Here is a 24898-nt window from a genome sequence, read left to right as displayed (position 1 = left end):
GCTCACTGCTGGCTCCTGCTGAGCTTCTCCTCCCCCAGCACCCCCAAGTCCCTCTCCTCAGGGCTGCTCTCCAGCCAGTCCCTGCCCAGCCTATATCAGTGCCTGAGACTGGCCTGACCCAGCTGCAGGACCTTGCCCTTGTTCTTGTTGAACCTCCTGAGGTTGGCTTGTGCCCAGCTCTCCAGCCTGTCAAGGTCCCTTGTCAATCAAAACTCAACAACAGTTGCCACTGATGCTTTCACAACAACTCTTGGTTCTGCCTCCCCTGTCCCAGTCCTATCCCCACCCCAGCACTGCAGATGCAGACCCTGACATACCACTGCAGGTCTTCCCATCACTGTTCAGTGTGAAGCCCTCTTTGCACCCACACTTGTAGGCTCCTGGGCTGCTGATGCAGATCTGCTCACAGTCGTGGTCTCCAGTGGCACACAGGTCTGACATCACTGCAAGAGAAGGTGCAGATTAAAATCAGAGACTGTGCCAGAGCTTCCCAACCCAGCCCCTGCTCAGCCCCTGCACAAAGCATGACATTTGTCACATGCACTCAGTGACAGCTAAATCCACCCTGCAGAACAACAAAGCAGCAGAGGTCAGAGAGTCACAGAATTAACTCAGAGAGTGGTGCTGAATGGTGCCACTGCCAGCTGGCAGCCTGTCACTAGTGGTGTCCCCCAGGGATCAGTGCTGGGCCCAATCCTGTTTAATGTCTTTATTGATGATCTGGACAAGGGGATTGAGCCCATCATCAGTAACTTTGCAGATGACACCAAGTTGGGGACAGGGGTGGATCTGTTAGAGTGTAGGAGGGCCCTGCAGAGGGACATGGATGGATAAATGGGCAGAGTCCAACAGTATGGCACTCAAAAAGTCCAAGTGCCAGGTTCTGTACTTTGGCCACAACCCCTGCAGTGCTACAGGCTAGGGACAGAGTGGCTCGAGGGCAGCCAGGCAGAAAGGGACCTGGGGGTACTGGTTGGCAGCAGCTGAACATGAGCCAGCAGTGTGCCCAGGTGGCCAAGAGGCCAATGGCATCCTGGCCTTCATCAGCAATAGTGTGGCCAGCAGGAGCAGGGAAGTCATCCTGCCCTGTGCTCAGCTCTGGTTAGACCACACCTTGAGTCCTGTGCCCAGTTCTGGGCTCCTCAGTTTAAGAAGGACATTGAGAGACTTGAATGTGTCCTGAGAAGGGCAATGAGGCTGGGGAGGGGTCTGGAGCACAGCCCTGTGAGGAGAGGCTGAGGGATATGGGAATGTTTAGCCTGGAGAAAAGGAGGCTCAAGGGGAGACCTCATTGCTGTCTACAACTACCTGAAGGGAGGCTGTAGCCAGGTGGGGGTTGGGCTCTGCTCCCAGGCAAGCAGCACCAGAACAAGAGGACACGGTCCCAAGCTGCGCCAGAGGAAGTTTAGTCTGGAGCTGAGGAGAAAGTTCTTCCCAGCAAGAGTAATTGGCCATGGGATGTGCTGCCCAGGGAGGTGGTGGAGTCACCATCCCTGGAGATCATTGAATCATAGAATCATAGAATCATAGAATCAAGAAGGTTGGAAGAGACCTCAAAGATCATCGAGTCCAACCTGTCACCCTACACCTCATGACTATCTAAACCATGGCACCAAGTGCCACGTCCAATCCCCTCTTGAACACCTCCAGGGATGGTGACTCCACCACCTCCCTGGGCAGCACATTCCAATGGCCAACCACTCTCTCTGTGAAGAACTTTCTCCTCACCTCCAGCCTAAAGTTTCCCTGGCACAGCTTGAGACTGTGTCCTCTTGTTCTGGTGCTGGTTGCCTGGGAGAAGAGACCAACCCCCTCCTGGCTACAACCTCCCTTCAGGGAGTTGTAGACAGCAATGAGGTCACCCCTGAGCCTCCTCTTCTCCAGGCTAAACAGTCCCAGCTCCCTCAGCCTCTCCTCATAGGGCTTGTGCTCAAGGCCTCTCTCCAGCCTCGTTGCCCTTCTCAAATCAGTCAGGGTTGGAAGGGACCACAAGGCTCAGCCAGTTCCAACCCCCCTGCCATGGGCAGGGACACCTCACACTACAGCAGGCTGGCCACAGCCTCATCCAGCCTGGCTGCAAACACCTCCAGGGATGGGGCCTCAACCACCTCCCTGGGCAACCCATTCCAGGCTCTCACCACCCTCATGGGGAAGAACTTCTTCCTCACTTCCAACCTGATTGATTCTGTGATTCTGTAAAGGACCTTTGAGCTCATCAAGTCCAACTTACCACCCAACACCATGTAATCAACTAAACCATGACACTAAGTGTCTCATCCAGGCTTTACTCTTGGTCCTTACTCTTGGATAGTGACTGAGGCACAAGGAGAAATGTTCACCTCCCCTGACTCCAAGGCACAGCCAGGACTAGAAGTAGTCTCTATACTGAGGGCAACCCCCTTCTGCCTGTTGAGCATCACAATATACTTCACTCTTCAAAGCTACTGGATGAGGTTCACTTTCCAACACACCATATCGGCTGGCCGGTGCCCATTTTTTTTCCCAGCTATGGAGATCTGTGGATGATGTGTAGATCCTAATCCCCAATTATGATTATTGAGCTCAGCTCCATGTACAGTTGTCTTCCCTGGATGGGATTCATGTGAAAACAGGCTTGGAATTCACTTCAGAGCCACCCTGGCACTTGCAGCTTTCAGGCTGGCTCTCTACAAACATTTCTGCCTGCTGATCTGAACCTGGATCTAACTTGTGAGCTGCTGAGCAAACAGAAGCTGAGTTGCAGCCATCCAAGCCAGCAGCATTCAGTGACTGACAGCTCTGTCACAGCCACAGCAATGATGGTGGAGAAGAAACTCAGCAGTGAACAGAAGTGGCTGAAGCAAATCCACTTACAAACACCAGGGAAAGCTGTGCAGAGAACTGAGCACTGAGTTCTGTCACAGCAATGGGAGCTGAGGCAAAGTCTTTCAAGGGTAGAATCAGGGAATGAAATCACACAATGCACTGGATTGGAAGGGACCTCCAAAGGTCAGTCAGGCCAATCCCCCTGCAGTCAGCAGGGACATCCCCAGCTAGATCAGGTTGCTCAGAGTCCCAGCAGGCCTGACCTTGAATATCTCCAAGGATGGGGCCTCAGCTACCTCCTTGGGCAACCTGTTCAGAGTTCCACCAGCCTCATGGTGCAGAACTTGTTCCTAACATCCAATCTAGTTCTCCCCTGCTCTAGTTTCAAACCATTGCCTCTTGTCCAGTGCTACAAGCCCTTGCAAACAGTCCCTCTGCAGCCTGATGGTAGCCCCCTTCAGGCACTGGAGTTGAGAAGTTTCTCTTCATTATTTCAAGCCATTTGTGCTCTGTTCTGTGTACTTTGTACTTCATAGATTCACAGAAGGGGTAGGGTGGGAAGGGACCTTCAAGATCATCCAGTTCCAACCCCCTGCCCCAGGCAAGGTCACCTCCCCCTAGCCCAGGCTGCCCAAGGCCTCTCCCCAGTTCATGTGTGGATGTTGTGCCAGCACTGATAGATCTTTCCAGCAGGTCTGTAGCCCCTGGGGTATCACTGACCATGCAGATGGCTCTCAGGTTGAGTTCTCCAAAGCCTGCAGAGATCTCATCAGTCTAACTAGTGGCTGGATGGCCAAGGGCTTCCCTTTCCCCCATGTGTGTATGTGTCAGAGCATGATGGGGAACAGCTTGGCCAGTGCTGCAGAGCTTCCACTGCTGTCAGTAGCCACAGACCAAGCTGTGCCAGAGCAGGTGGTGCCTGGCTACAGCTCCAAGGAGGGTTTTGTGCAGCTGCTTGCAGAGAGCAATAACAGCTCACTTGGCAGCTGGCGTGCTGCTGTCCTCTGCTCACAATCCTCAGCACAGTACTTCCCTTGCGTGCAGCTCTGCCATGGGGAGAGCTTTGTCATCTGCATGGTGTGATTTTGAAAAGCAAGGCACAGAAAGGATTTTTTTCCCCTCCTCCTCTTTATCTTTTTGAATGACACCAACCCCAGAGCTTCCAAAACATTGTCAGGCTTCTCCATCTCTGGCTGACTCCTGACTCCAGGGCAGCCAACACAAACTCCCACAAATATTCATGGCTTGGATTCCACCTTCTCCAGTTTTGTCTCTATCTCCCCCCTGTAGCATGAAGCATTTGTTCCCTTCTCCCATGTGCTTCAAGCATGGAGTCACCTGATAACAATCCATTACAAATAGAACAAAACTAGAAATGGGGAAATTCAGGCTGGATGTTAGGAAGAAAATCTTCCCCATGAGGGTGGTGAGAGACTGGCACAGGTTGCCCAGGGAGGTGGTGGAAGCCTCATCCCTGGAGGTTTTTGCAGCCAGGCTGGATGTGGCTGTGAGCAACCTGCTGTAGTGTGAGGTGTCCCTGCTTTTGGCAGGAGGGTTGGAACTGGCTGATCCTTGAGGTCTCTTCCAGCCCTGACAATTCTGTGATTCTATGATAATCTATGACTCACTTTATATTCAACATTTTCCTTCTTCCTCCGGAGGAGTAAATCTTCCTTGACAAAAAGCTGCTCACCCCTCATCATTTTCAACCTGAGAGCTGAGTCAGGAAATTTTACACCTCCTGAAGGAACTGGTCTCAGGGAGTTTCACAGATCCCTCTGTGTGAGTATGTGGTTGCAGTGCCCTGCTGCAGGCACCCTGCTCAGTCACAGCTCTTCAGAGGTGCTGCCACACGTCTGTGCTTGCATGGGATGGGTGTGTGAAGCCCCCAGACCCCTCCTGCTGACACATGAAGTGGGTATTTATAGACCACCTCCCACAGGCTGGTGGAGGAAAGCAATAAAGCTTTCTCACTTCATTCAGCCCTTCATGTAGGAGGGGACATTGCAGGCAGGGTGAGGGGGGGGGGGGATTCTTCTCTTCTGCTCTGCTCTGTTGAGACCCCACCTGCAACACTGCCTCCAGTTATGGTGTGCCCAGCATAAGAAGGACCTGCAACTGTTGGACTGGGTCCAGAGCAGCCCATGAAGATGATCAGAGGGGTGGAGAACCTCCCCTGTGGGGACAGGCTGGGAGAGTGGGGGCTGTTCAGCTTGGAAAAGAGATGGCTCTGGGGAGATCTTAGAGCAGCCTTCCAGTCCCTGATGGGGCTCCAGGAGAGCTGGGGAGGGACTTTTGATAAGGGTTTGGAGCAGCAGGGTAAGAGGGAATGGACTGAAGCTTGAGGAGGGCAGATTTAGACTGGAGATTAGGAAGAAATTCTTGACAGTGGGGGCACCGGAACATGTTGCCCAGAGAGGTTGTGGATGTCCCCTCCTTGGAGGTGTTCAAGACCAGGCTGGATGAGGTCTTGAGCACCCAGGGAGGTGTCCCTGCCCATGGCAGGGGGTTGGAACTGGATGAGCTTTGAGGTCCCTCCCAACTCAACCCATTCCATGCACCAATAAATCTATGAATCTTTTTGTGTGCTGTGCAGAAATGTGCAGATACTGCACCAGCCAGGACAGCTTCCCAGCTTGCAAAAAAACAGCACATCAGGCATGGGCAGTTCAGCCTCTATCAGGGCAGTGAGGCCATCCTTTGCTTAACTGGGAGCTCAGAAGAAAAGAATAGTGAGGAAATTACAAGTCTGCTCCTCAGAACTGACCAGAAAGGCTTAAACACAAAGGGAATGATTTTGGCTATGTAAAGATTGTGTTCTCCAGGTTCTGTGCACCCTCAGCAAGTCTGCTGATGACACCAAGCTGTGTGGTGCAGCTGACAAGCTGGAGGGAAGGGATCCATCCAGAGGGACCTTGATGGGCTGGAGAGCTGGGCACAAGACAACCTCATGAGGTTCAACAAGACCAAGGGCAAGGTCCTGCAGCTGGGTCAGGCCAGTCCCAGGCACTGATATAGGCTGGGCAGGGACTGGCTGGAGAGCAGCCCTGAGGAGAGGCACTTGGGGGTGCTGGGGGAGGAGAAGCTCAGCAGGAGCCAGCAGTGAGCACTTGCAGCCCAGAGAGCCAAGCAGAGCCTGGGCTGCAGCAGGAGAAGTGTGGCCAGCAGGGCCAGGGAGGGGATTCTCCCCCTCTGCTCAGCTCTGGTGAGACCACTCCTGGAGCTCTCTGTCCAGTTCTGGAGCCTCTGTTACAAAAGAGATATGGACATGATGGAAGGTGTCCAGAGAAGGGCCATGAGGATGAGCAGAGGGCTGGAGCTGCTCTGCTCTGAGGACAGCCTGAGAGAGTTGGGGTTGTGCAGTCTGGAGAGGAGAAGGCTCTGAGGAGACCTTCTTGTGGCCTTCCAGTATCTGAAGGGGGCTCCAAGAAAGCTGGGGAAGGACTTTTTAGGGTGTTAAGGAGTGATAGGGTGGGGGAGAAATGGAACAAAACTAGAAATGGGGAGATTCAGATTGGATGTTAGGAAGAAGTTCTTCCCCATGAGAGTGGTGAGAGCCTGGAATGGGTTGCCCAGGGAGGTGGTTGAGGTCCCATCCCTGGAAGTGTTTGCAGCCAGGCTGGATGAGGCTCTGGCCAGCTTGATGTAGTGTGAGGTGTCCCTGCCCATGGCAGGGGGGTTGGAACTGGCTGAGCCTTGTGGTCCCTTCCAACCCTGACTGATTCTATGATCCTTTTTCAATGCTTCAGGGAGCACATGGTGACCCCCATTTACAAACTCTTCTGTGCCAAAGAGGGCTGGAGACTTCTGTATCTAAAACTTTAAATTCCCTAACCAGAACCTGAAATCCTTGAAAGGCAAATTCAGAGAGCATTTTTCTGCCACAGAGAATCAATCCCAGAATCGACCAGGTTGGAAGAGACCTCCAAAATCACCAAGTCCAGCTTCTCATCCAACCCTAACTAATCAACTAGACCATGACACCAAGTGCCTCATTCAGTCTTTTCTTAAGCACCTCCAGGGATGCCAACCCCACCCCATCCCCAGGCAGCCCATTCCAAAGGGCAATCTCTCTGCCTGTGAAGAACTTCTAAGATCAAGCCTGCAGACCCAAGCCCTTGGAAAGAGGAAGCAGAGGGATGAAGGACAATCACACCTGCAACTTCCACATGAGAAGCTTGCTGGCAGCCACTTGTAGCTCTTGGCTAGTGTCACAGTGTGAGAGCTGAAATACCCCTCCCACACTGACAGCAACCAGGCTAGCTCAGGCTGGCAGCAAATGGAAGCTGTATTTACAGGCAAGACTACAATCTCTGATGAAATGCAGTGACTAGGTACAAACAGACATTGCTCACAACATTTACAAACATGTGCAATCAACAGAAAAAAACACAACCAGGCCCCCTGGCTTCCCCCTCCCCTCGATAAAAACACAACCAAGCTCCCTGGCTTCCCCCTCCCCTTGAGGGGCTGTTTTCCTTCCCCATGGGGCCTCCCCCACCAGCCAGAAGGACTCCCCCCAGACCTCCCTGGCAGAAGGCAGAGAGTGGGGAAGCAGAGAGCATGCAGGGCAGTATGCAGGGCAGTATGCAGAGCAGTATGCAGCTGTGTTATCTTCCCAAGGCAGAAGGATAGAGAAGCAGAGCAAGCTGAGGCTGCCCCACTGCCCAACCTTGGTTTTGAGTAGTGATTCTCAAACATTCCTCTCTCTCCAATGACAGTGTTCAGAATAATCATTATTTTCCCTCCTTAAACCCACTAGTGACTTATTTACATCCTTTCACTTTCTCTGCCCGAACTTTGTGAGGGAAACTTAAAGACAGATTTAAAACCCTCCCTGCTAGGACCCCCAAGGGGTGCTGTGGCCCAGGACTTACCACAGAAAGCCTCTTGGAACTTGTGGGTCAGCTTCTCTATGACGCTGTAGCTCTCCACGTAGTCCACGTGGTCGTCCAGGGGCTCGCTGGCCATCTGCCTGAGCGTGTGCATGTCCACCCTGCCCACCCCGATGGCAAAGAGCTCGATGCCAGCGGCTCTGGCGCGGGCAGACACCTCCTGCACCCCGTCCTGGGGGCGTCCGTCCGTCACCACGATCGCCACCTGCACCGACACAGCACAGGCGAAGCGGTGAGCCCCCAGGGGTGCTGGGCGAAGCGGTGAGCCCCCGGGGGTGCTGGGCTCACTGCTGCTGGGGGAGTGAAGGAGATGCTAGGGGTCTGGAAGGGTGGGAAAAGGGAATGCTGGCAGGGAATGCCCTTCTGCCACCTGAGCCGGTCTTTGGTGGGGGGTTTGTGGTAGGAGCATGGAATCGCTCTGGTTGGGAAAGACTTTTCAGGTCATCCAGTCCAACCAGTCTCTAGCTCTGCCAAGGCTGGGGCTAAACCATGGCCCTCAGCACCACATCTCTGTGCCTTTGAAACACTTCCAGGGACGGGGATTCGGCCACCTCCCTGGGCATCCTGTGCCAGGCTTTGAGAACCCTTGCAGTGAAAAAGTTTCTTCTGCTGTCCAACTTAAACATCCTCTGGGGCAATTTGAGGCCACTTCCTCTCATTTTCTCACTTGTTAGTAGTGAGAAGAGACCAATCCCCACCTGGCCTCAAGCTCCTTTCAGAGAGTTGTAGAGAGCCAGAAGGTCTTCCCTCAGCCTCCTCTTCTCCAGCTCCCTCCCCTGGTGCAACTTAAGGCTGCTTCCTCTTGTCCTGTCACTTTTTCCTTGGGAGAAGAGCCCAACCCCCACCTCACTGCAGCCTCCTCTCAGGGAGCTGTAGAGAGCAATGAGGTCTGCCCTCAGCCTCCTCTTCTCCAGGCTGAACACCCCCAAGTCCCTCAGCTGCTCCTCACCAGCCCTTTTCTCCAGACCCTTCCCCATCTTTGTTGCTCTTCTCTGGACCTGCTTCAGTACCTCAATATCCTTCTTGAAGTGAGGGGCTCAAAACTGAACCCAGTAGTCACTGGTGAGTAGCCTCACCAGTGCCCAGTACAGGGGGGAAGTCTCTGCCCTGGTCCTGCTGGCCACACTGTGGCTGATTCAAACCAGGGTGTTGGTGGCCACCTGGGCACAAGCTGGCTCACATCAGCTGCCTGTCAATGTTTGTTTCTTGCTGAGCTGGAAAAGTTAAACTGCCAGGGAGCAGATTGATTTAATTAAGGCACAACTGGTGCATCTTGGCCCTGAGGGAACCAAAGTAAAGGTTACACTCTTCAGATGCAAACTGATGCTCAAACCAAACTCTTAACGACCTTCAGGAACCCCCAGCCTTGCTCAGGACAACTCTAACTCTGTATAGGACTTTGAAGAGTCTTGGGAAACATCAGGAGATGGAAACTTTCCCCTGGAGAAGCTGAAGCAAGGAGAGGGGGGGGAGGTCTACCAGAGGTCACACTCTGTGTCAGTGTCTGCCATGATTTCTGAGTCCTTGTTCCACCAAAAGCAGCAGAGTTTCAATCCTGCTCCTCCTGACATCAGCCTTAAAATGACAGCTGGTTAAAGTGGGAACTGGATTTCACTTTGGATTAGAAGGTGCCCTCAACCAGTGGAAAGCCTCCAAGGGTCCTGCTCCTGTTGCTAGTTTGCCCATTTTCCTTTTTGTTTTTCTTCAGCTAAATGACATTGTCACAAACCCTAAATGTTTGTGCTGTACCCATTCATCTGCTCTTGCCACTTGTCCTTACAACTCTTCTCTTGTGACACCAATGTCAGCTCCAGAGCAACTGTCTGGGATGTAATGCAGTGTGGAGAAACAGAATCAACAGAATCCGAATCAGCAGGGGCAGCTGAGCAGGGAAAAAAAGCTGCTGAGGGGACTGGAACACCTCTGATGAGGAAAGGCTGAGAGAATTGGGGCTTTTTAGTCTGGAGAAAAGAAGGCTAAGGGAGTCTCATCAATGCTGATCAATACTTCAAGGGTGGGTGTTGGGAGGATGTGATCAGACTTTTTTTTCAGTGGTGTCCAGTGGTAGGACAAGGGGTAAGGGGGACAAACTTGAACACAAGAAGTTCCATTTAAACATGAAGAGGAACTTCATTAATTTCAGGGTGACAGAGCACTGGAGCAGGCTGCCCAGAGAGGTTGTGGACTCTCCATCTCTGGAGACATTCAAAACCTTCCTAGATGTGTTCCTCTGAGACCTCCTCTATATGAACCTGCCTTGGAGGGGGGGTTGGCCTTGATGACATCCAGAGGTCCCTTCCAACCCCTACCATTTTGTATACTGTCAAAAACCCTCCACAATGCACTCAAACACCCTCAGTAACACAGATATTAAAGAAACAACAAACAAAAAAAAGGCAGAATCACAGAATTGTTAGGGCTGGAAGGAACCTCAAGGCTCAGCCTGTTCCAACCCCCCTGCCATGGGCAGGGACACCTCACACCACAGCAGGTTGCTCACAGCCACCTCCAGCCTGGCTGCAAAAACCTCCAGGGATGAGGCTTCCACCACCTCCCTGGGCAACCTCTGCCAGTCTCTCAGCACCCTCATAGGGAAGATTTCTTCCTAACATCCAATCTGAATCTACCCACTTCTAGTTTTGCTCCATTCCCCCGAGTCCTATCACTACCTAAAAAGTCCCTCAGTAGCTTTCTTCTAGACCTTTTTAAGATACTGGAAGGCCACAAAAGTCTGTCTGGCAACAGTGAGTCAGGATGAACCAGCGTCTGGTCAATACAGCAAGAGTTACTCTTCTCCTTTAGCCCATGCATGCTCTCCATCCTTCTGAAGATGAAGTCAGACTCCCCCCAGCTGCTCAGCTAGGACAGTCTGATGTCTTTTACATCCCAGGATGAAAAAGCTCATCTTGGATAAGGTCAGGAGTGGGATTCTCTGTCCTATGCATCCAAGAGCTGGTGGCCACACAGATGAAGTTCCTCTTTCCCTCCCTGCCCACCGTTCAGCTGAGAGGTGGCTGAATGCTGCACTCTGCCCCAGAATCAGACTGCAATACTGAAGCAATCTGCTGTCCCCTGGGGAGCTTTCCTTCTCTGCAGGAAAAAGGTGGAGTTTCTCAGGTCTGGAAGTTCAGGACTGGAAGTTCAGCTCTTTATCTGCACTTCCTAAGGGCGACAAAATCAGCCTTCCTAGCAGCACCACAAATCTGTTCCTGGCTGCTGAAAAAAGCTAAAAACACAATAACAATCCAAGTATTTCTCTTCTGCTTGTGTCCAAAATAAGGAAAAGTGTCAGCTGTGGCTGATGCCAGTGTGTGCTGTAAAGGGGAATGAACAGGAGAGTAGAAGCTGGCCCAAAAGGAGCACTCTGGGTTGGTGCTGCTGGAGCAGAGCTGAGGCAAGGAGCAGAGCTGAGGCAGGGAGCAGAGCCAGCCATGCAATGGAGCTTTCTGCCAGGAGAGAGAGCCCTTGGTTCAGCTCTGCACACAGCCAGCAGCTCTCAGGTGGGGGCTGACAATTAGGGCTTCTCAAAAGCCAAGCTGTCAGGGAACACGATGTATGATCAAGTAGCTTCTGTGAGCAACACCACCCCATGAGCAGGCTTCTGTCAGCAGCAGCGTGCAGCTCTTGCAGTGCTTGGCACAAGATGGAGGTGCTGAGTGTTCTCCTGGCATTGCTCTGTCTCAGAGAAGTGATTCTCCACCTTTAATCAACTCCTTTTCTTCTTCACATCATGGTGGCTCCTTCACATAGGCCTGAGCCCCAGATAGGAATCTATGGCTATGACCTGGGAGGTGTTTGGTAGCAGCATCCACATCTGGATCTGATAGGAAAGATCTTCATAAGGGATCTGTGGGAAAGTCTTCCTACAGAGCACTCAAAATTCCTGCTGCTGCTGACCTGCTGCTGGAGAGAACAAAACTTCTGGGGACAAAGATTCTGGATCAGACATCAGGAATGAAGCATTGAACCCATGGATGAGAGGAACACAGCAGCGAGTCAGACCAAGCACAGAAACCTCTCTGTGACCAGGACCAGGACCAGGAGCTTGCAGAAAGAGTGCAAGAAATAGAACAAGTACAAAATGATCCTGCTAGCATATGAAGTTATCTTGATAATCACTAAATCCTACTTTTTTTTTCTCCCTAGGATTCTCCCTCTAGACATTTCACCTCCTGCCAGCCTGAGGCAGAGTTCCAGAGTGAAAAAGGCCTCTTTTTTTTTTTTAAGTTTTTTTTTCTTAAACCTACCTCCAGATTATTTGCAGTCCCAGGATCTCTGTAATTCTCTGTGTTGTGACCGTGTCCCATTTCAAAAGCTGGGAGTCCTGGGATGTGCCTTGTTTGGTAAAGAGCAAGGGACAGGTCAGAGGAAAGGAGAAACCTCTGCATCCTGGAAGAGGCTGGCAGGGCTCTGCTGTGGAGGGTTTGTGCTGGGCTCAGCAGGTAGACATGGGGGGAAGAATTAAGAAGGGCTGAACACTTCTGCTGCTCTCAAACAGCTGAACAGGGTCTAGAGAACTCAGAAATGTTTTGCTTCTCAAGGTCACAGTATCACAGTACATTGGAGCTGGGAAGGGAGCTCAGGAGATCATTGAGTCCAACTCCCCTTGGTCCCCTCCACTTACCCCCAACCCCTCAGCTACTGATAGACATTGATCAGATCCCTCTCAGTCTTCTCTTCTCCACACTAAACAGCCCCAGGGCTCTCAGTCTCTCTTCACAGGGGAGATGCTCAAGTCCCCTAAGCATCCTCATGGCTTTTCCTTGCCCTCTCTCCAGCAGGTCTCTGTCTCTCTTGAACTGGGGACCCCAAAACTGGACACAGTATTGCAGGTATGGTCTCTCCAGGCAGAGTAGAGGGGGAGAAGAACCTCCCTAGCCCTGCTGGCCACACTTTTCTTGATGCATCCCAGGATCCCATTGGCTCTCTTGTCCACCAGAGCACATTGCTGTTCATGGAGAACTTGCTGCCCACCAGCACTCCAAGGTCTTTCTCTGTGGAGCTGCTTTCCATCAGGGCAGCCTCTAACCTGTCCTGGTGCCTGTTGTTATTCCTCCCCAGATGCAGGACCCTGCACTTGTCCTATTTGAACTCCATGAGGTTTGCCTGCACCCAGCTCTCAGCCTGTCCAGATCAGTCAAAACTTTGACTTTTAACCACCACCACCACCACCACCACCACCTTTCATTTTCCCTGTGAATTCCTTTCTGCATCCTTCTGTGTGCCACTTCTCTCCCATTAAAATCCCTCCATGTTCTCATGACACAATTTATTCGTGGTTAACTAAGACCCCAGAGGATTCATGGGCATCCCTAGGTGTTTGGATCCCAGGGCTGCCATGTGCAGGCAACCCAGCAGCTAATGAGGCAGTGGTGTCTCATTATGCAGTGTGTGACATGAGTGTTGTAGCAGCACTGAAAGGGGAATTGGGCTGGGAGCTGAATCAGCCCTTGATTTTCTCAGCAACTTGACAGTCTGTTTGTTGTTCCTCCTAAAGAAAGATAAAAGTAATTGGGCACCCCTGTAGGTTTTGATAAAGGTATAAACAGACTCTGCTCTCAGCTCCCACAGCTACAAACAGTGATTTCCCCTGTCCTGGGGTGACATTTGCAGCAGAGAGCTCAGCCAGACCAAAGGATCTTGTGATGTTTGGAGCAGAGTCCCACATCACTGCCAATCATGGCACAAGGTCTTGCTGGACTTCTCTTGTGTGCAGGAGCAAGGACTGTGACCAGTGTTTGTGGAAGCTTCACAGAGAGAGAGATTTGCCATTGGGATGGGCCAGGGAGGTGGTGGAGTCACTGTCACTGGAGATGTTCAAGAAAAGCCTGGATGGGGCACTTAGTGCCATGGTCTGGTTGATTGCTTAGGGCAGGGTGATAGGTTGGACTGGATGGTCTTGGAGTTCTCTTCCAACCTGGTTGATTCTATGATTCTATGATTCTAAGCTGTTGAGTGACCTGTTCTCCCAGGCAGATGAAGAGGCCACCCTGAGCAGCATGAGGGACACAGAAGGGAAATGTTTGTTGGACTTCAAGGCAAAAAAGAAGTAAAAAGTAACCATTGAACAAAGGAATGAAGGTGGTTTTGGAGTCTCTCACCTTGGAGGTATTCAAAAGTCATAGGGACATGGTCCTGAGCAACCAAACAATCACAGAATGGTTCAAACTGGAAGGGACCTCAAAGCTCATCCAGTTCCAACCCCCTGCCAAGGGCAGAGACACCTCTCACCAGTCCACAGTACTCAAGGTCTCATCCAGCCTGGCCTTGAACACCTCCAGGGAGGGGACAGCCACAACCTCCCTGGGCAAAATGACCTCCAGAGCTCCCTTCCAACCTTGACGTGTGATTCTTGTCTCTTTGACCAGGTCCAAAGTGGAAGGAAAGAAGGAAAAGCCTGCAGAGATTTTTCTTTTCTTCTTCTTTTAATGCCTAAGATAAATAATGAACAAGACCTATAAGGTTCTGCTTTTTCAGATGTCCAGAAAATAAGGTTTCAGGAAGGCAAAGCAACTTTAGAGCAACTAAAAGAGGCAGATTCAGGGTAGATGGAAGGAAGATTTTTTTTTTTTTTTAAACAGAAATAAGGTTTCAGGAAGGCAAAGAAACTTTAGAGTAACTAAAAGAAGGAGATTTAGAGTAGATGGAAGGAAGAAATTTTTTTACACAGAGGGTGGTGAGAGCCTGTCCCAGAGAGGTGGGAGATGCCCCATCCCTGAAACCATTCCAGGTCAGGTTGGTTGGGGCTCTGAGCAGCCTGATCTACTGAAGAACTCCCTGCTGGCTGCAGGTGGATTGCATTTGCCAACCTTTACAGGTCCCTTCCAACCCAAACTGTTCTGACTCTGTGATTCTTTCTGCCACTGTCCACAGGACACACTGCTGCTTCAGCCATGCCACTGCATCAATCAGTTGGATCTCTTTTCCAAGTGTTTGGATAGTCAAGCTGAGGGTTTGTTTGGTGGACTAGAAGGACACAGCAGCTCTTGTGTGCACTGAGAGGACAGGAAGCCACAAGGACTGCAGGAGCATGTTGAGTGAGTTGTCTGGCAGCCCAGCTGCAGAGCAGACAGGAGCAGGAAAACAGAGCATGAGGAAAGGGGTGACTTCAACGGTGTGGAAGGGATTTGTTAGCTAAAGAGCCAGCATTCCCACAGACAGCTCAGTGAAAATGTCTCTGGGCAGTGCTGCATGCAAGGTGTCAGGCTGCGTTGGGCTGAAAAAACAGAGAGCAACGCTGGGAGTGTGGTAACAGCGTTGTGCAAATCAGGGCTGTGTCCCAGCCCTGACCTAGGCATGGTCACCTTGTCTTCAAATAGGCTTTAGAGGATTTAGGTGAAGACTGGAGAAAATAAAGTAATAGATTGAGGTGTCTGAGGGCTGTGAATTGCTTGAGTTGCTGGTCTGGAGGACAGTGGGTGGAAAAGTTCTCATTATTTGTTCCATTTGAGATGTGGCCCAGTGAAGCCAGAAGCCCAGTGAAATGCAATGAGAGTGGGCAGCAGAGCCCTTCTCTAGGATCCATGACCATAATCCAAGTACCATTCCAGGGGCAATCACTGGCTGGAGGTTTCCTGTTTCTTGATTTCCCCCAGCTCAGAGACCTGAGGACTCTGGAGCTGTGTCAGTTGAGTGTGAGTGTGAGAGTGTGAGTTATGCTCAGTGTGGGATCAGTGGTGCCATGGAGAAGCACAAATTACTCTTCCAGCAGTGAGCTCCTCATGTTGAAGGTGGAGATACCTGGAGCAGTGTCAGCTCCCTTTGCTGTTCTTCTGCCACCCTCCTTTGCTCACAGGACAAGTCTCAGGAAGAGAAGAACATCTTCAGCCACCATGGTGCCCCTGACTCCTTTTCCCTGCAAGTAAATCTGGATCTATGAGAGTAGAAGGGATGGAGCTTGGGGGAGAGTTCCACTCCAGTACCAACCTTCAGTTGTCAAGTCCCAAAGGCCACTCTGGACTCTTTCTTGCAAGAAATTTCTCCTAATATTAGGAAAAATTTTCTAATCTTTCCTCACCTGAACTTTTCAAAGGGGATTGGACGTGGCACTTGGTGACATGGTTTAGTGGTCATGAGGTCTTGGGTGACAGGTTGGACTTTGATGATCCTTGAGGTCTTTTCCAACCTTATTGATTCTGTGATTTCCTTGCAACTTGAGGCTGTTTCCTCCTCTTGCCCTGTCACTTGTTGCAGGTGAACCTCAATCCCTCTTGGAGCTTCTATCCCCACAATTAATGGAGTGAGATAAGGAATAAACTTCTTTTGCAAGGCCACATTGAAAGTGCTTAGAAATAAAATGTTTTTTTTTTCTCTTTTTTTTTTTTTTTTTTTGCCTGTCAGTGCTCCAGAACTAAAATATTTCTGTTGTCTCTCATCCAAGCTGCTGGCATTTTTGGTGGTATTTTATTTCTTATTGAACATTTCTTTTTTCATTTCAATCAGCATAAAAACGTCTGAAAAGCAGACACAGATTATTATCATCCACTTAATTATTCTGTTATTGGTTTCAGTTCAGCTGCCTGGTTTTGTGCTAAACAGCACTCATCAAAACCAGACATTGCCCATTACTGTTTTTTAATTTTTATTTTTCCTTCTGGGCAGAAATGCCCTGTTTGTGTGTGGCTGTGAGTGATCCTGCTCACAGGACACCTGCAGCTCCCACTCAGCTCATGGTTTTCCCCTGTGGGGTGCTCTGGCCAGGTTGAGATGGCAGAAGAGCTCTGTTGAAGACCTGTCACCTCCTGGGTACCCTGGTTCAAGAAGGACCTCAGGGAACTGCTTGAAAGAGTCCAGTGCAGAGCCACACAGATGTTGAAGGCAGTGGAACATCTCCCTGTGAGGCCAGGCTGAGCTTGGAGCAGAGGAGCCTGAGGTCTGCCCTCACTGCTGATGATAAAGATGTGTAGGGATGGAGCCAGGCTCTGCTCGGGGATGTCCAAGGAGAGGACAAAGGACACCGGGGGCAAGCTGGAGAAGAGGAGGTGCCACAGGAACAGAAGGGGAAACTTAGTCCCTGTGAGGGCGCTGGAGGCTGCCCAGAGAGGTTGTGGAGCCTCCTTCTCTGGAGACATTCAAAACCTGCCTGGATGTGTTCCTCTGTGACCTGCCCTGGGTGATCCTGCTCTGGCAGGGGGGTTGGACTGGATGATCTCCAGAGGTCGCTTCCAACCCCTAACATTCTGTCATCCTGTGATTCCCACCAGCTTCCCTGGAGCAGTTTCACTGGAGGAAACATCTCTTTCCATGCAACATCTGAAATAGCTCCTCTGTGAAGTCATCCATGGAGAAAGTGGGCAGCCCTGAGCTCTCTGAGCCATGAGGCTTTTCCAGAGCCTGGTGGGAGCAGGCAGTGCTGCTGTACCTCCTGGGACCCTACAGCAGACTTGCTGCTGCTGCTGCTGCTGGGAAAGGCAGGGAAAGCAAAACAAACCTTGGCAGCAAGAGGCAGGTGCTTGAACCTTCATAGAACAGGAAATGTGAGCTGAAGGCTGCTTGCACACTTAATCTCTTTGAGGTTGTTCAGAGAACTATTACTACATGAGTCTTGCACCTACGGGAGCTTAAGGCTCTTTGCTAAACACTAGTGATAATAACTGTGTTGGAAACACCTGGCAACTGGGCAATGATTTCTTTCAGTGAGCCTCAAAGAATCTGACAAGCAACCAAAATTACTCCTTTTGAACACAGTCCACTGCAGTTAGGTCTTGGACTTCCCATGCCAGAGCTGTGCTCTTCGTAGAACCACAGAATAGTTTGGGTTGGAAGGGACCTCAAGGCTCATCCAGTTCCAACCCCCCTGCCATGGGCAGGGACTCCTCACACCACAGCAGGTTGCTCACAGCCACATCCAGCCTGGCTGCAAAAACCTCCAGGGATGAGGCTTCCACCACCTCCCTGGGCAACCTCTGCCAGTCTCTCACCACCCTCGTGGTGTAAAACTTCTTCCTAACATCCAATCTGAATCTCCCCACTTCTAGTTTTGTTCCATCCCCCCTATAGCTCCCTGGCACCCTAAAAAGTCCCTCCCCAGCTTTCTTGGAGCCCCCTTCAGACATTGGAAGGCCTCTCCAACCTGGCCTGGAACACCTCGAGGGAGGGGACATCCACAGCCTCCCTGGGCAGCCTGTTCTGTTATTTTACTCCAGGTCACACCTAAGCTTGAGTGATGATGAAGTCCTGATGGCTCATCACAATGGTCAGCCAAAACACAGCTTGGCAAGAATATGCATTCTCTGCATGCTCAGAAGAGAGTTTTCCTGATCATGGTCACTGGCCTGAGGTTTGGTTGTGCTCATGGTCAAATCCAACAGGGTGAATGAGGTCTCTGGGGGTATCAGTTTTTCAGGACTAACAACAAATATGGGCCAGGAACAGCAAGGCTCGTTGCAACCACCTGGTTCAGCTGATCTCATACCCCAGCCCTGAATGCTCAATGGCCAATCAAGTCTGTGTACAAGACAATATCCAAATGGAGAACATCACCATCAGCTAACCCCTGCAACACTGGAAGAGCAGAGGAGGACCTGAAACAGCACTTTGCTTTATACCTGCAAATGAAGAGGGCCACATCAAAGCAGGCCTTCAGAAGGATGCCTTGTGTTTTACTGGGGTGGGTTCTGAAGCATTTTTATCACTTGTTTTGGGAAGGACAGCACTGTTCACACCCAGCACACCTGGCTGAAAGCATCATCTATGGTGCCATGCTGTTGCAGGAGACCTGCAAGCAGGGAGCTGTGCCCCAAAGGACAAACACTCCAGGCAGAGAGAAGAGCTGCAGATGAAATTTGCCCTGATGACTTTCAGTCAGCTCTTCCCAAAGCTGAGCTTTGGTCCCAAGAACAAAGAGAGGAGGAAGGTTTCCACCTCTGAGAGGTTTGTCACCTTTGCAAATAAAGTCCCACATGTCCCCACACACTCAAAGCACTGAGAAAATCACCTTTCATAGAATCATAGAATCCCTCAGGTTGGAAAGGACCTCTGAAGGTCCTCCAGTCCAACCCCCTTGCAGTGAGCAGGGACACTGAATGATAGAATCATAGAATGGTTCAGGCCAGAAGGGACCTCCAAAGCTCATCCAGTCTGACCTCCCTGCAGTCAGCAGGGACATCCCTAACTAGATCAAGTTGCCTAGGGCCTCACCAAGCTTCACCTTGAATATCTCCAGGGATGGGGCCTCAACCACCTCCCTGGGCAACCTGTTCCAGTGTTCCACCACCCTCATAGTGAAGAACTTCTTCCTGATATCCACTCTAAATCCTCAACTAGATCAGGTCACCCAGAGCCCCATCAAGCCTCACCAAGCCTCACCTTGAATATCTCCATGGATGGGGCCTCAACCACCTCCCTGGGCAACCTGTTCCAGTGTTCCACCACCCTCACAGTGAAGAACTTCTTCCTGATATCCACTCTAAATCCTCAAGTAGATCAGGTCACCCAGAGCTCCATTGAGCCTCAAGCTGAATATCTCCAGGGATGGAGATTCCTCCTTTCCCGATTTTTTCCCAACCACTCCACAAGGAGTCACAAGGAAGAAAGGAGTATCCAAGAAAGAGTCCATGTCCTTACCTTATTAAAATTGGGAGACCTCACCCTGGCCCCTTCAGAGTCTCTGAAGGCTCGGCTGATGGCAAACTGGATGGCCAGACCGGTCATGGTGCCAGTGGAGAGCGGCTCTATCCTTTGTACCGCTTGCAGCAGCCCAGCTTTGGTCTGGTGGGTCTTGAGGGAGAACTCATTCTTGACAGCACTGGCATAATTGATGACACCCACCCGGGTGGAGTTGGGGCCCACATCCAGCCCCTCAATCACCCTGGAGAGGAAGACTTTGACCTTCTCAAACTCCTGCGGGCGCACGCTGCGAGAGCTGTCGATGATGAACACCAGGTCGGTGGGTTTGGTCCTGCACAGGGTGCCTGGCAAAGGGAAGGCAGGAGGAGAAAAGTAACAGGCAAAGAAGAGAAAGGTATCCTAGGAGGGAAAGAATCATAGAATGTTTTGGGTTATAGCCAGGTAGGAGTTGGTCTCTTCTGCCATGTAACCAGTGACAGAACGAGAGGACACAGCCTCGAGCTGCTTGGGCTGGATATTAGGAGGAAATTCTTCACAGAGAGATTGCTCATTGGAATGGGCTGCCCAGGGAGGCTGAGGGAGCTGAGGAGCCTGGAGAAGAGGAGGCTCAGGGGAGACCTCATTGCTCTCTACAACTACCTGAAAGGAGGTTGGAGACTGGTTGGTCTCTTCTCCCAGGCAACCAGCAACAGAACAAGAGGGCACAGTCTCAAGCTGCACCAGGGAAAGTTTAGGCTCAAGGTGAGGAGAAAGTTCTTTCCAAAAAGAGTAATTGGCCATTGGAATGTGCTGCCCAGGGAGGTGGTGGATTCACCATCCCTGGAGGTGTTTAAAATAAGACTGGATGAGGCAATCAGTTTTGCTTCAAGATACCCAACTGAACCAATCCACACAACGTCATCTGCTCTCATGTTTTCCAGCCAGGGGCACTAATGGTGAAATACAGCCAGCAGCAAAGAGCAGCTCTGCTTTATTTGTGTGAGCTGCTGGGGGGGAGGACAATGGAGAGATGTAGAACCATGTAATTGATAGTTAATCTCCAGCAGCCCATAGTCAGACATGAATAGCCACTGCAGAAAGCAAATGCTGTAAACAGGAAGCATTAACAATGCAAAGAGCAGAGTGATTTGGGGTTTAATTTCCCATTTTCATGCTGGCTTCCATCTTCATTTTCAACTGTGGTGAAACATAAAAAGGGCTGATATTTTTTTATGGCTTTCTAAATGAATTGTCCTACTTCTTCCCCCTCCACCCCAGATCCAGAGTGTTCTGTTCTCTCATGTTTTTTCCCATCATTTAGCTTGTCTCTGTAAGGGCACCAGGGGCTCTGTTAATATCTGATTTCCAGGGAGAGGGATGATGTAGGTTAGATCATAAAGGAGATTTTTTTCTTTTTTTTTTTTTTTTCTCAGATAGATTTTTTTAAATGTGAGCTTTTGGGCCAACAAATCTGTTCCAAATTATGACATAAATATTATAGCTGCTCCTCAGTGTGAAATCTAATGAAGCTTTCAGTCTTTCAGGCAGATGAAAACAAATACCCTGTGATAGATCCATAAAGAATATAACCAGGTTAGTTTCCTGAGTGATGCTAATGTTGAATCTGCTTTTGGCTCCCAAAAAGGTCTCTCTAAATGATGGGCAGAAGGGAAGCAGGCACTGGATGCTGGGTCAGATGCTCTGGTTTCCACCAAAATGCAAAACAACTCAGCTCTGGTGAGAAGGAGCTGGGAGTGCTGGGGGACTGTGGGATCACTATGAGCCAGCAATGTGGCTCTTGTGGCCAAGAAGGTCTCCTGGGGTATATTAAGAATAGTGTGGCCAGCAGGTCGAGGGAGGTTCTGCTTCCCCTCTACTATGTTGTGATGAGGCCATATCTGGAGGACTGGGTCCAGCTCTGGGCTCCCCAGTGCAAGAGAGACAGGGAACCGCTGGAAAGAGTCCAAGGGACAGCCACAAGGGTGCTTAGGGGACTTGAGCATCTCCCTTGTGAAGAGAGTCCTGGGGTTGTTTAGTCCAGCAGAGGCCACAAAGATGCTGAGGGCTCTGGAGCATCTCTGTAAGGAGAAAAGGCTGAGAGCCCTGGGGCTGGTGAGCCTGGAGAAGAGCAGCTCCGGAGCGGATCTGAGCAATGCTCAACAAGAGCTAAAGGGTGGGGGCAAAAGGCTGGGCCAGGCTCTTGTCAGTGGTGCCCAGGGACAGGACAAGGAGCAATGGGCACAAAATGGAACCCAAGAGATTCCATCTGAATAGGAGGAGAAACTTGTTTGGTGTGAGGGTGCTGGAACCCTGGAGCAGGCTGCCCAGAGAGGTTGTGAAGTCTCCTTCTGTGGAGATTTTCAAAACCCTTTGGACATTGTGACCCTGGCAAGCTGCTGTGATTGCCTCTGCTTTAGCAAGGGAGTTGGACCTCCTCAGAGGTCCCTTCCAAAGGCTACAGTTCTGTGATAACCTTTCCCCATATGAGTGGAGTTCATTTTATCTCCACAATTCATTGCAGAGGAAGGAAAAATTCAGTTGGGAGGCCACCTACAGCACTGCAAATCCCTTTGCCAGCAGTTGGTTCTGCCCATTTTACAGGTGAGAAATGAAGGAACAGAGAAAAGCTCAAAGTCCTGCAATCAGTTCCTCCAGAACTAAAGCAGATTCCCCTTTGCCACTGTAGCTAATGAATCATCTCAGTATTCAGTGACAAACCAAGGAAAAAAAGTGATTTTTTTTTTTTTATTTTACCCTAGGAAGAATAGGATCCAATAGATATTTTGAAGTACACCTTTTTTTTTTTTTTTTTTTTTTTTTTTTTGCCTGGAAGCTGTGTGATTTTGCCCTGAATAACATTTTTAACCTCTGGGTTTTCTGAGTGTGAAGTATATTCTAAGGAAATGAAGAAAAAAGACCTCAGGTGGGAGCTTTAGGCTTTCAGCCTGCCTGGTCACAGTCACTGTGCATACATCAGGGTCTGCAGGCCAGACCTTGGTTATCTCCAGGAGGTGACAGTCAGGCTTGCTTGATCTGAATGCCACCTTGACTCAGCAGAGTTTATTGGCAAGATGAATTAACCCAGAAATAAAATCCTGCTCTGTTTTTAAAAAGCATGTCCACACTTGAAGTTATTCAGGAGCAGCTGAACTCCAGGCATGGCTTTGGTATCTCTGAGGGTTATCTCTGCCACAGTCACGAAAGGATCAGGAGACCTGCCTGGGAGCTCAGAACTCAAAGGTGTTTATTTTAGAAGCAGTGATTGCTCACAGCAGGGCTGGGTTGAAAAACTGCTCTGTTCAGCTTCCTGACTTTGGTAGCACTCAGTGGTTCTGCAGCAAAGATAACTCTAGCCCTTTCCAAATGGCTAAGGATAAGCTGCTCAGTCCAGCAGCAAAGTCCCCTTGGTGAGCAGAGTGAACACTGCAGTCCCTGTCCTGCCTGTTTGACAGCTCTCAGCCTGCACAGGTGGATGCATTATGCATCATCAGAAGATCATTCCAACATTTTAAAAGTTCAGCAGGACTGTGTGCCTTGGCCACCTCTCCTGCAGTGAGCTCCTCAGGCTAGATGGAGCCCTTGGCATCATCCTGCCCTTGGCACAGGAGAGATGCTGCCTGCTACCAGACCCTCCAGCCCTTCCCTTTGCATTGCAAACCAGCAGTGAGAGACCAAAGAGCAGGGAGCTTGTCTCCCATCCCACTTGGAAGGGCAAACAGAGCAGGATTTTGCTCAAGAATGGATGAAGTAAAACCTTAGAAAGGTCCATCCTCAGCAGCCTGACACAGACCTGGAAGGTCTGAGTGAGGTTAACCAGATCATGAGATGTCTGGCCAGCTCCTCCTTGAGCTCCAGGCAAAACCAGCCTTCTGAAGTGCTGAGGAGGGAAGAAGCAGGTCTGGAAGGCAGAGAAGAGTACTTCTGCCTGGCTTTCCTCCAGCCAAAAGCAGCAAGGCTGTTGCTATGCTGGAAGCTAGGGTTGACCTGATGGCACCTTAGCTGTACCTCCATGCAGCCCTCCCACCATTCTCTAACACAGTGTAAGAGGCAGAAGCAAATACAACCTCCAGGTTCTGCTGCCTTGGGAAAGCATTTCAGAAAGCTCCTTTGCTTCCCTGACTGATGCTGGGCATTTCTTCTTCTGCCATCTCCTTCCCAGTCCCCAAGCTCTTTGGTGGCAAGAAGGTGAAGGACCAACAGCGTACATCCCACTGCCGAGCTCCACACTTACCTCTCTGCTGTGGAGGTGCCCCATAAGCTCCATAGCTCTGGAGGAGAAGCAGCAAAGAGAGCAGCAAGGCAGAGAAAATCCTGTCCATGGCTGCGGAGGAGCTGGAGGCTGGCTGCAGAGTGGCCAGCAAGAGCCTTGGCCCAGAGGTATTAACCTGCCCTTCCTCAGGGAGGCATGGAGCCAGCCCCTGACACGTGTGAACTGATGGGGGGGTGGGGGAGGGCAGGGGGGGCACCAAGGGGAGAGGGACAAGCAAGAAGGACCAGGAGAAAATATTGCAGGAAGGTGTGAAGGAGGAGGAGGAGGATGTCCAGCCTTGCCAGCCCCCATCCCTTCCACAATGGCTTCATTGCTGGGCTAAGGGGATGGGAAGCTATAAAGAGCCCCAAACTGCTGTGGTATGAAGGGGATGTGGGACCTTAACAGTGGGACCAGTGAAACCAGCCCTGGGGAACTGGGGCTGACCTGCCAATCACCAGCAAACCCTGGACTTGGCCACAGTAAGCAAACGTTCTGCGGTGTGTCAGCCTCGTGTCCTTCCTCCAGCAGAGCTCAGGGAGGGGTGGTGGTGGGAGAAAGTCGGGGAGGGTGGGGGGACGAGAGCAGCATCACACAAATCACCTCTCAGTCCCCACCTCTGCCAAGGGCAGGGCTGGCAACCAGCCTGTGGGATTGGAGGACTTTGCTTGCTTGGTTTCATTTGCAGGCAAATGCTTGGCTGGAGGAGAGGAAAAGGAGAGCAAAGCTCGGAGAGGCACAGGAGGAAGAGCAGGATGCAGAACAAATTTCTTCCTGCAGGAAACAGTTAGCTCTCTGTGAGGCTGTGCCCCCCGTGCAGGGGAGCAGGGAGGGAAAGGATGGACTCCGTAGCCTGAAACTGGAGCTAGCCAGGCAGATCGGGAGTTTGATCGGTTCCTCCCGGTGCAGCGTTCAGGTCTGTACACACGAGGGAGATGCAACCCCTGCCACCGAACACCAATCATCTACATCAACAAACGAGGCTGATGCTGCTGCAAGCGAGCAGAAAGCCAGCGTGCTCTCTCTGGAAGAGCTGCAGGGAGATTTGGCACCAGAGGAAGATGAATTTAATGCTGGGTTCATCACAAAGCAGGGCATCTGTTTGCTTTCCTGTTTTTTGATATCTTTTTTTCCAATCTAGTCACTTGCTATTCCACTCTAGTCAGCTGGTTAAAGCCCTTCACCTCTGGTGGATTAGTCTTTGCTCACCTTTCCAGCCACACACCCCTTGGAGCCCTCATCCATTTAATCTGTATTGTGTTAGTGCAGTGTTGTTGCAAACTCCCTTTAACTCAAAGCCTACTTTTGCTTCCCTTAGCCAGAGCCACTTTTTCTTTTTTTCTTTTTCTTTTTCTTTTTTTTTTCCACTCCAAAAGTGCTTCAACAGAGCCTGAGAGCTCCT

At 50.8% G+C, this 24898-nt stretch overlaps 1 protein-coding gene across 1 annotated transcript in view; it reads right to left on the bottom strand.

Annotated features, from left to right (window-relative positions):
* Positions 1 to 23566, bottom strand: part of MATN1 (matrilin 1) — a 33473-nt gene extending 9907 nt beyond the window's left edge. The window contains exons 1-4 of the mRNA XM_054395358.1: positions 23479 to 23566; positions 19266 to 19612; positions 7683 to 7905; positions 318 to 443 (exon numbers count right to left, since the gene is read on the bottom strand). Of these exons, the coding sequence (XP_054251333.1) occupies positions 318 to 443; positions 7683 to 7905; positions 19266 to 19612; positions 23479 to 23566 (784 nt within the window). The remainder of the gene's footprint in view (positions 1 to 317; positions 444 to 7682; positions 7906 to 19265; positions 19613 to 23478) is intronic.
* Positions 23567 to 24898: the final 1332 nt, after the last annotated feature.

The sequence above is a fragment of the Indicator indicator genome, chromosome 33 (genome assembly GCF_027791375.1).
Source record: "Indicator indicator isolate 239-I01 chromosome 33, UM_Iind_1.1, whole genome shotgun sequence".
NCBI lineage: Eukaryota > Metazoa > Chordata > Aves > Piciformes > Indicatoridae > Indicator > Indicator indicator.
This window is presented reverse-complemented; position numbering and strand designations above follow the sequence as displayed.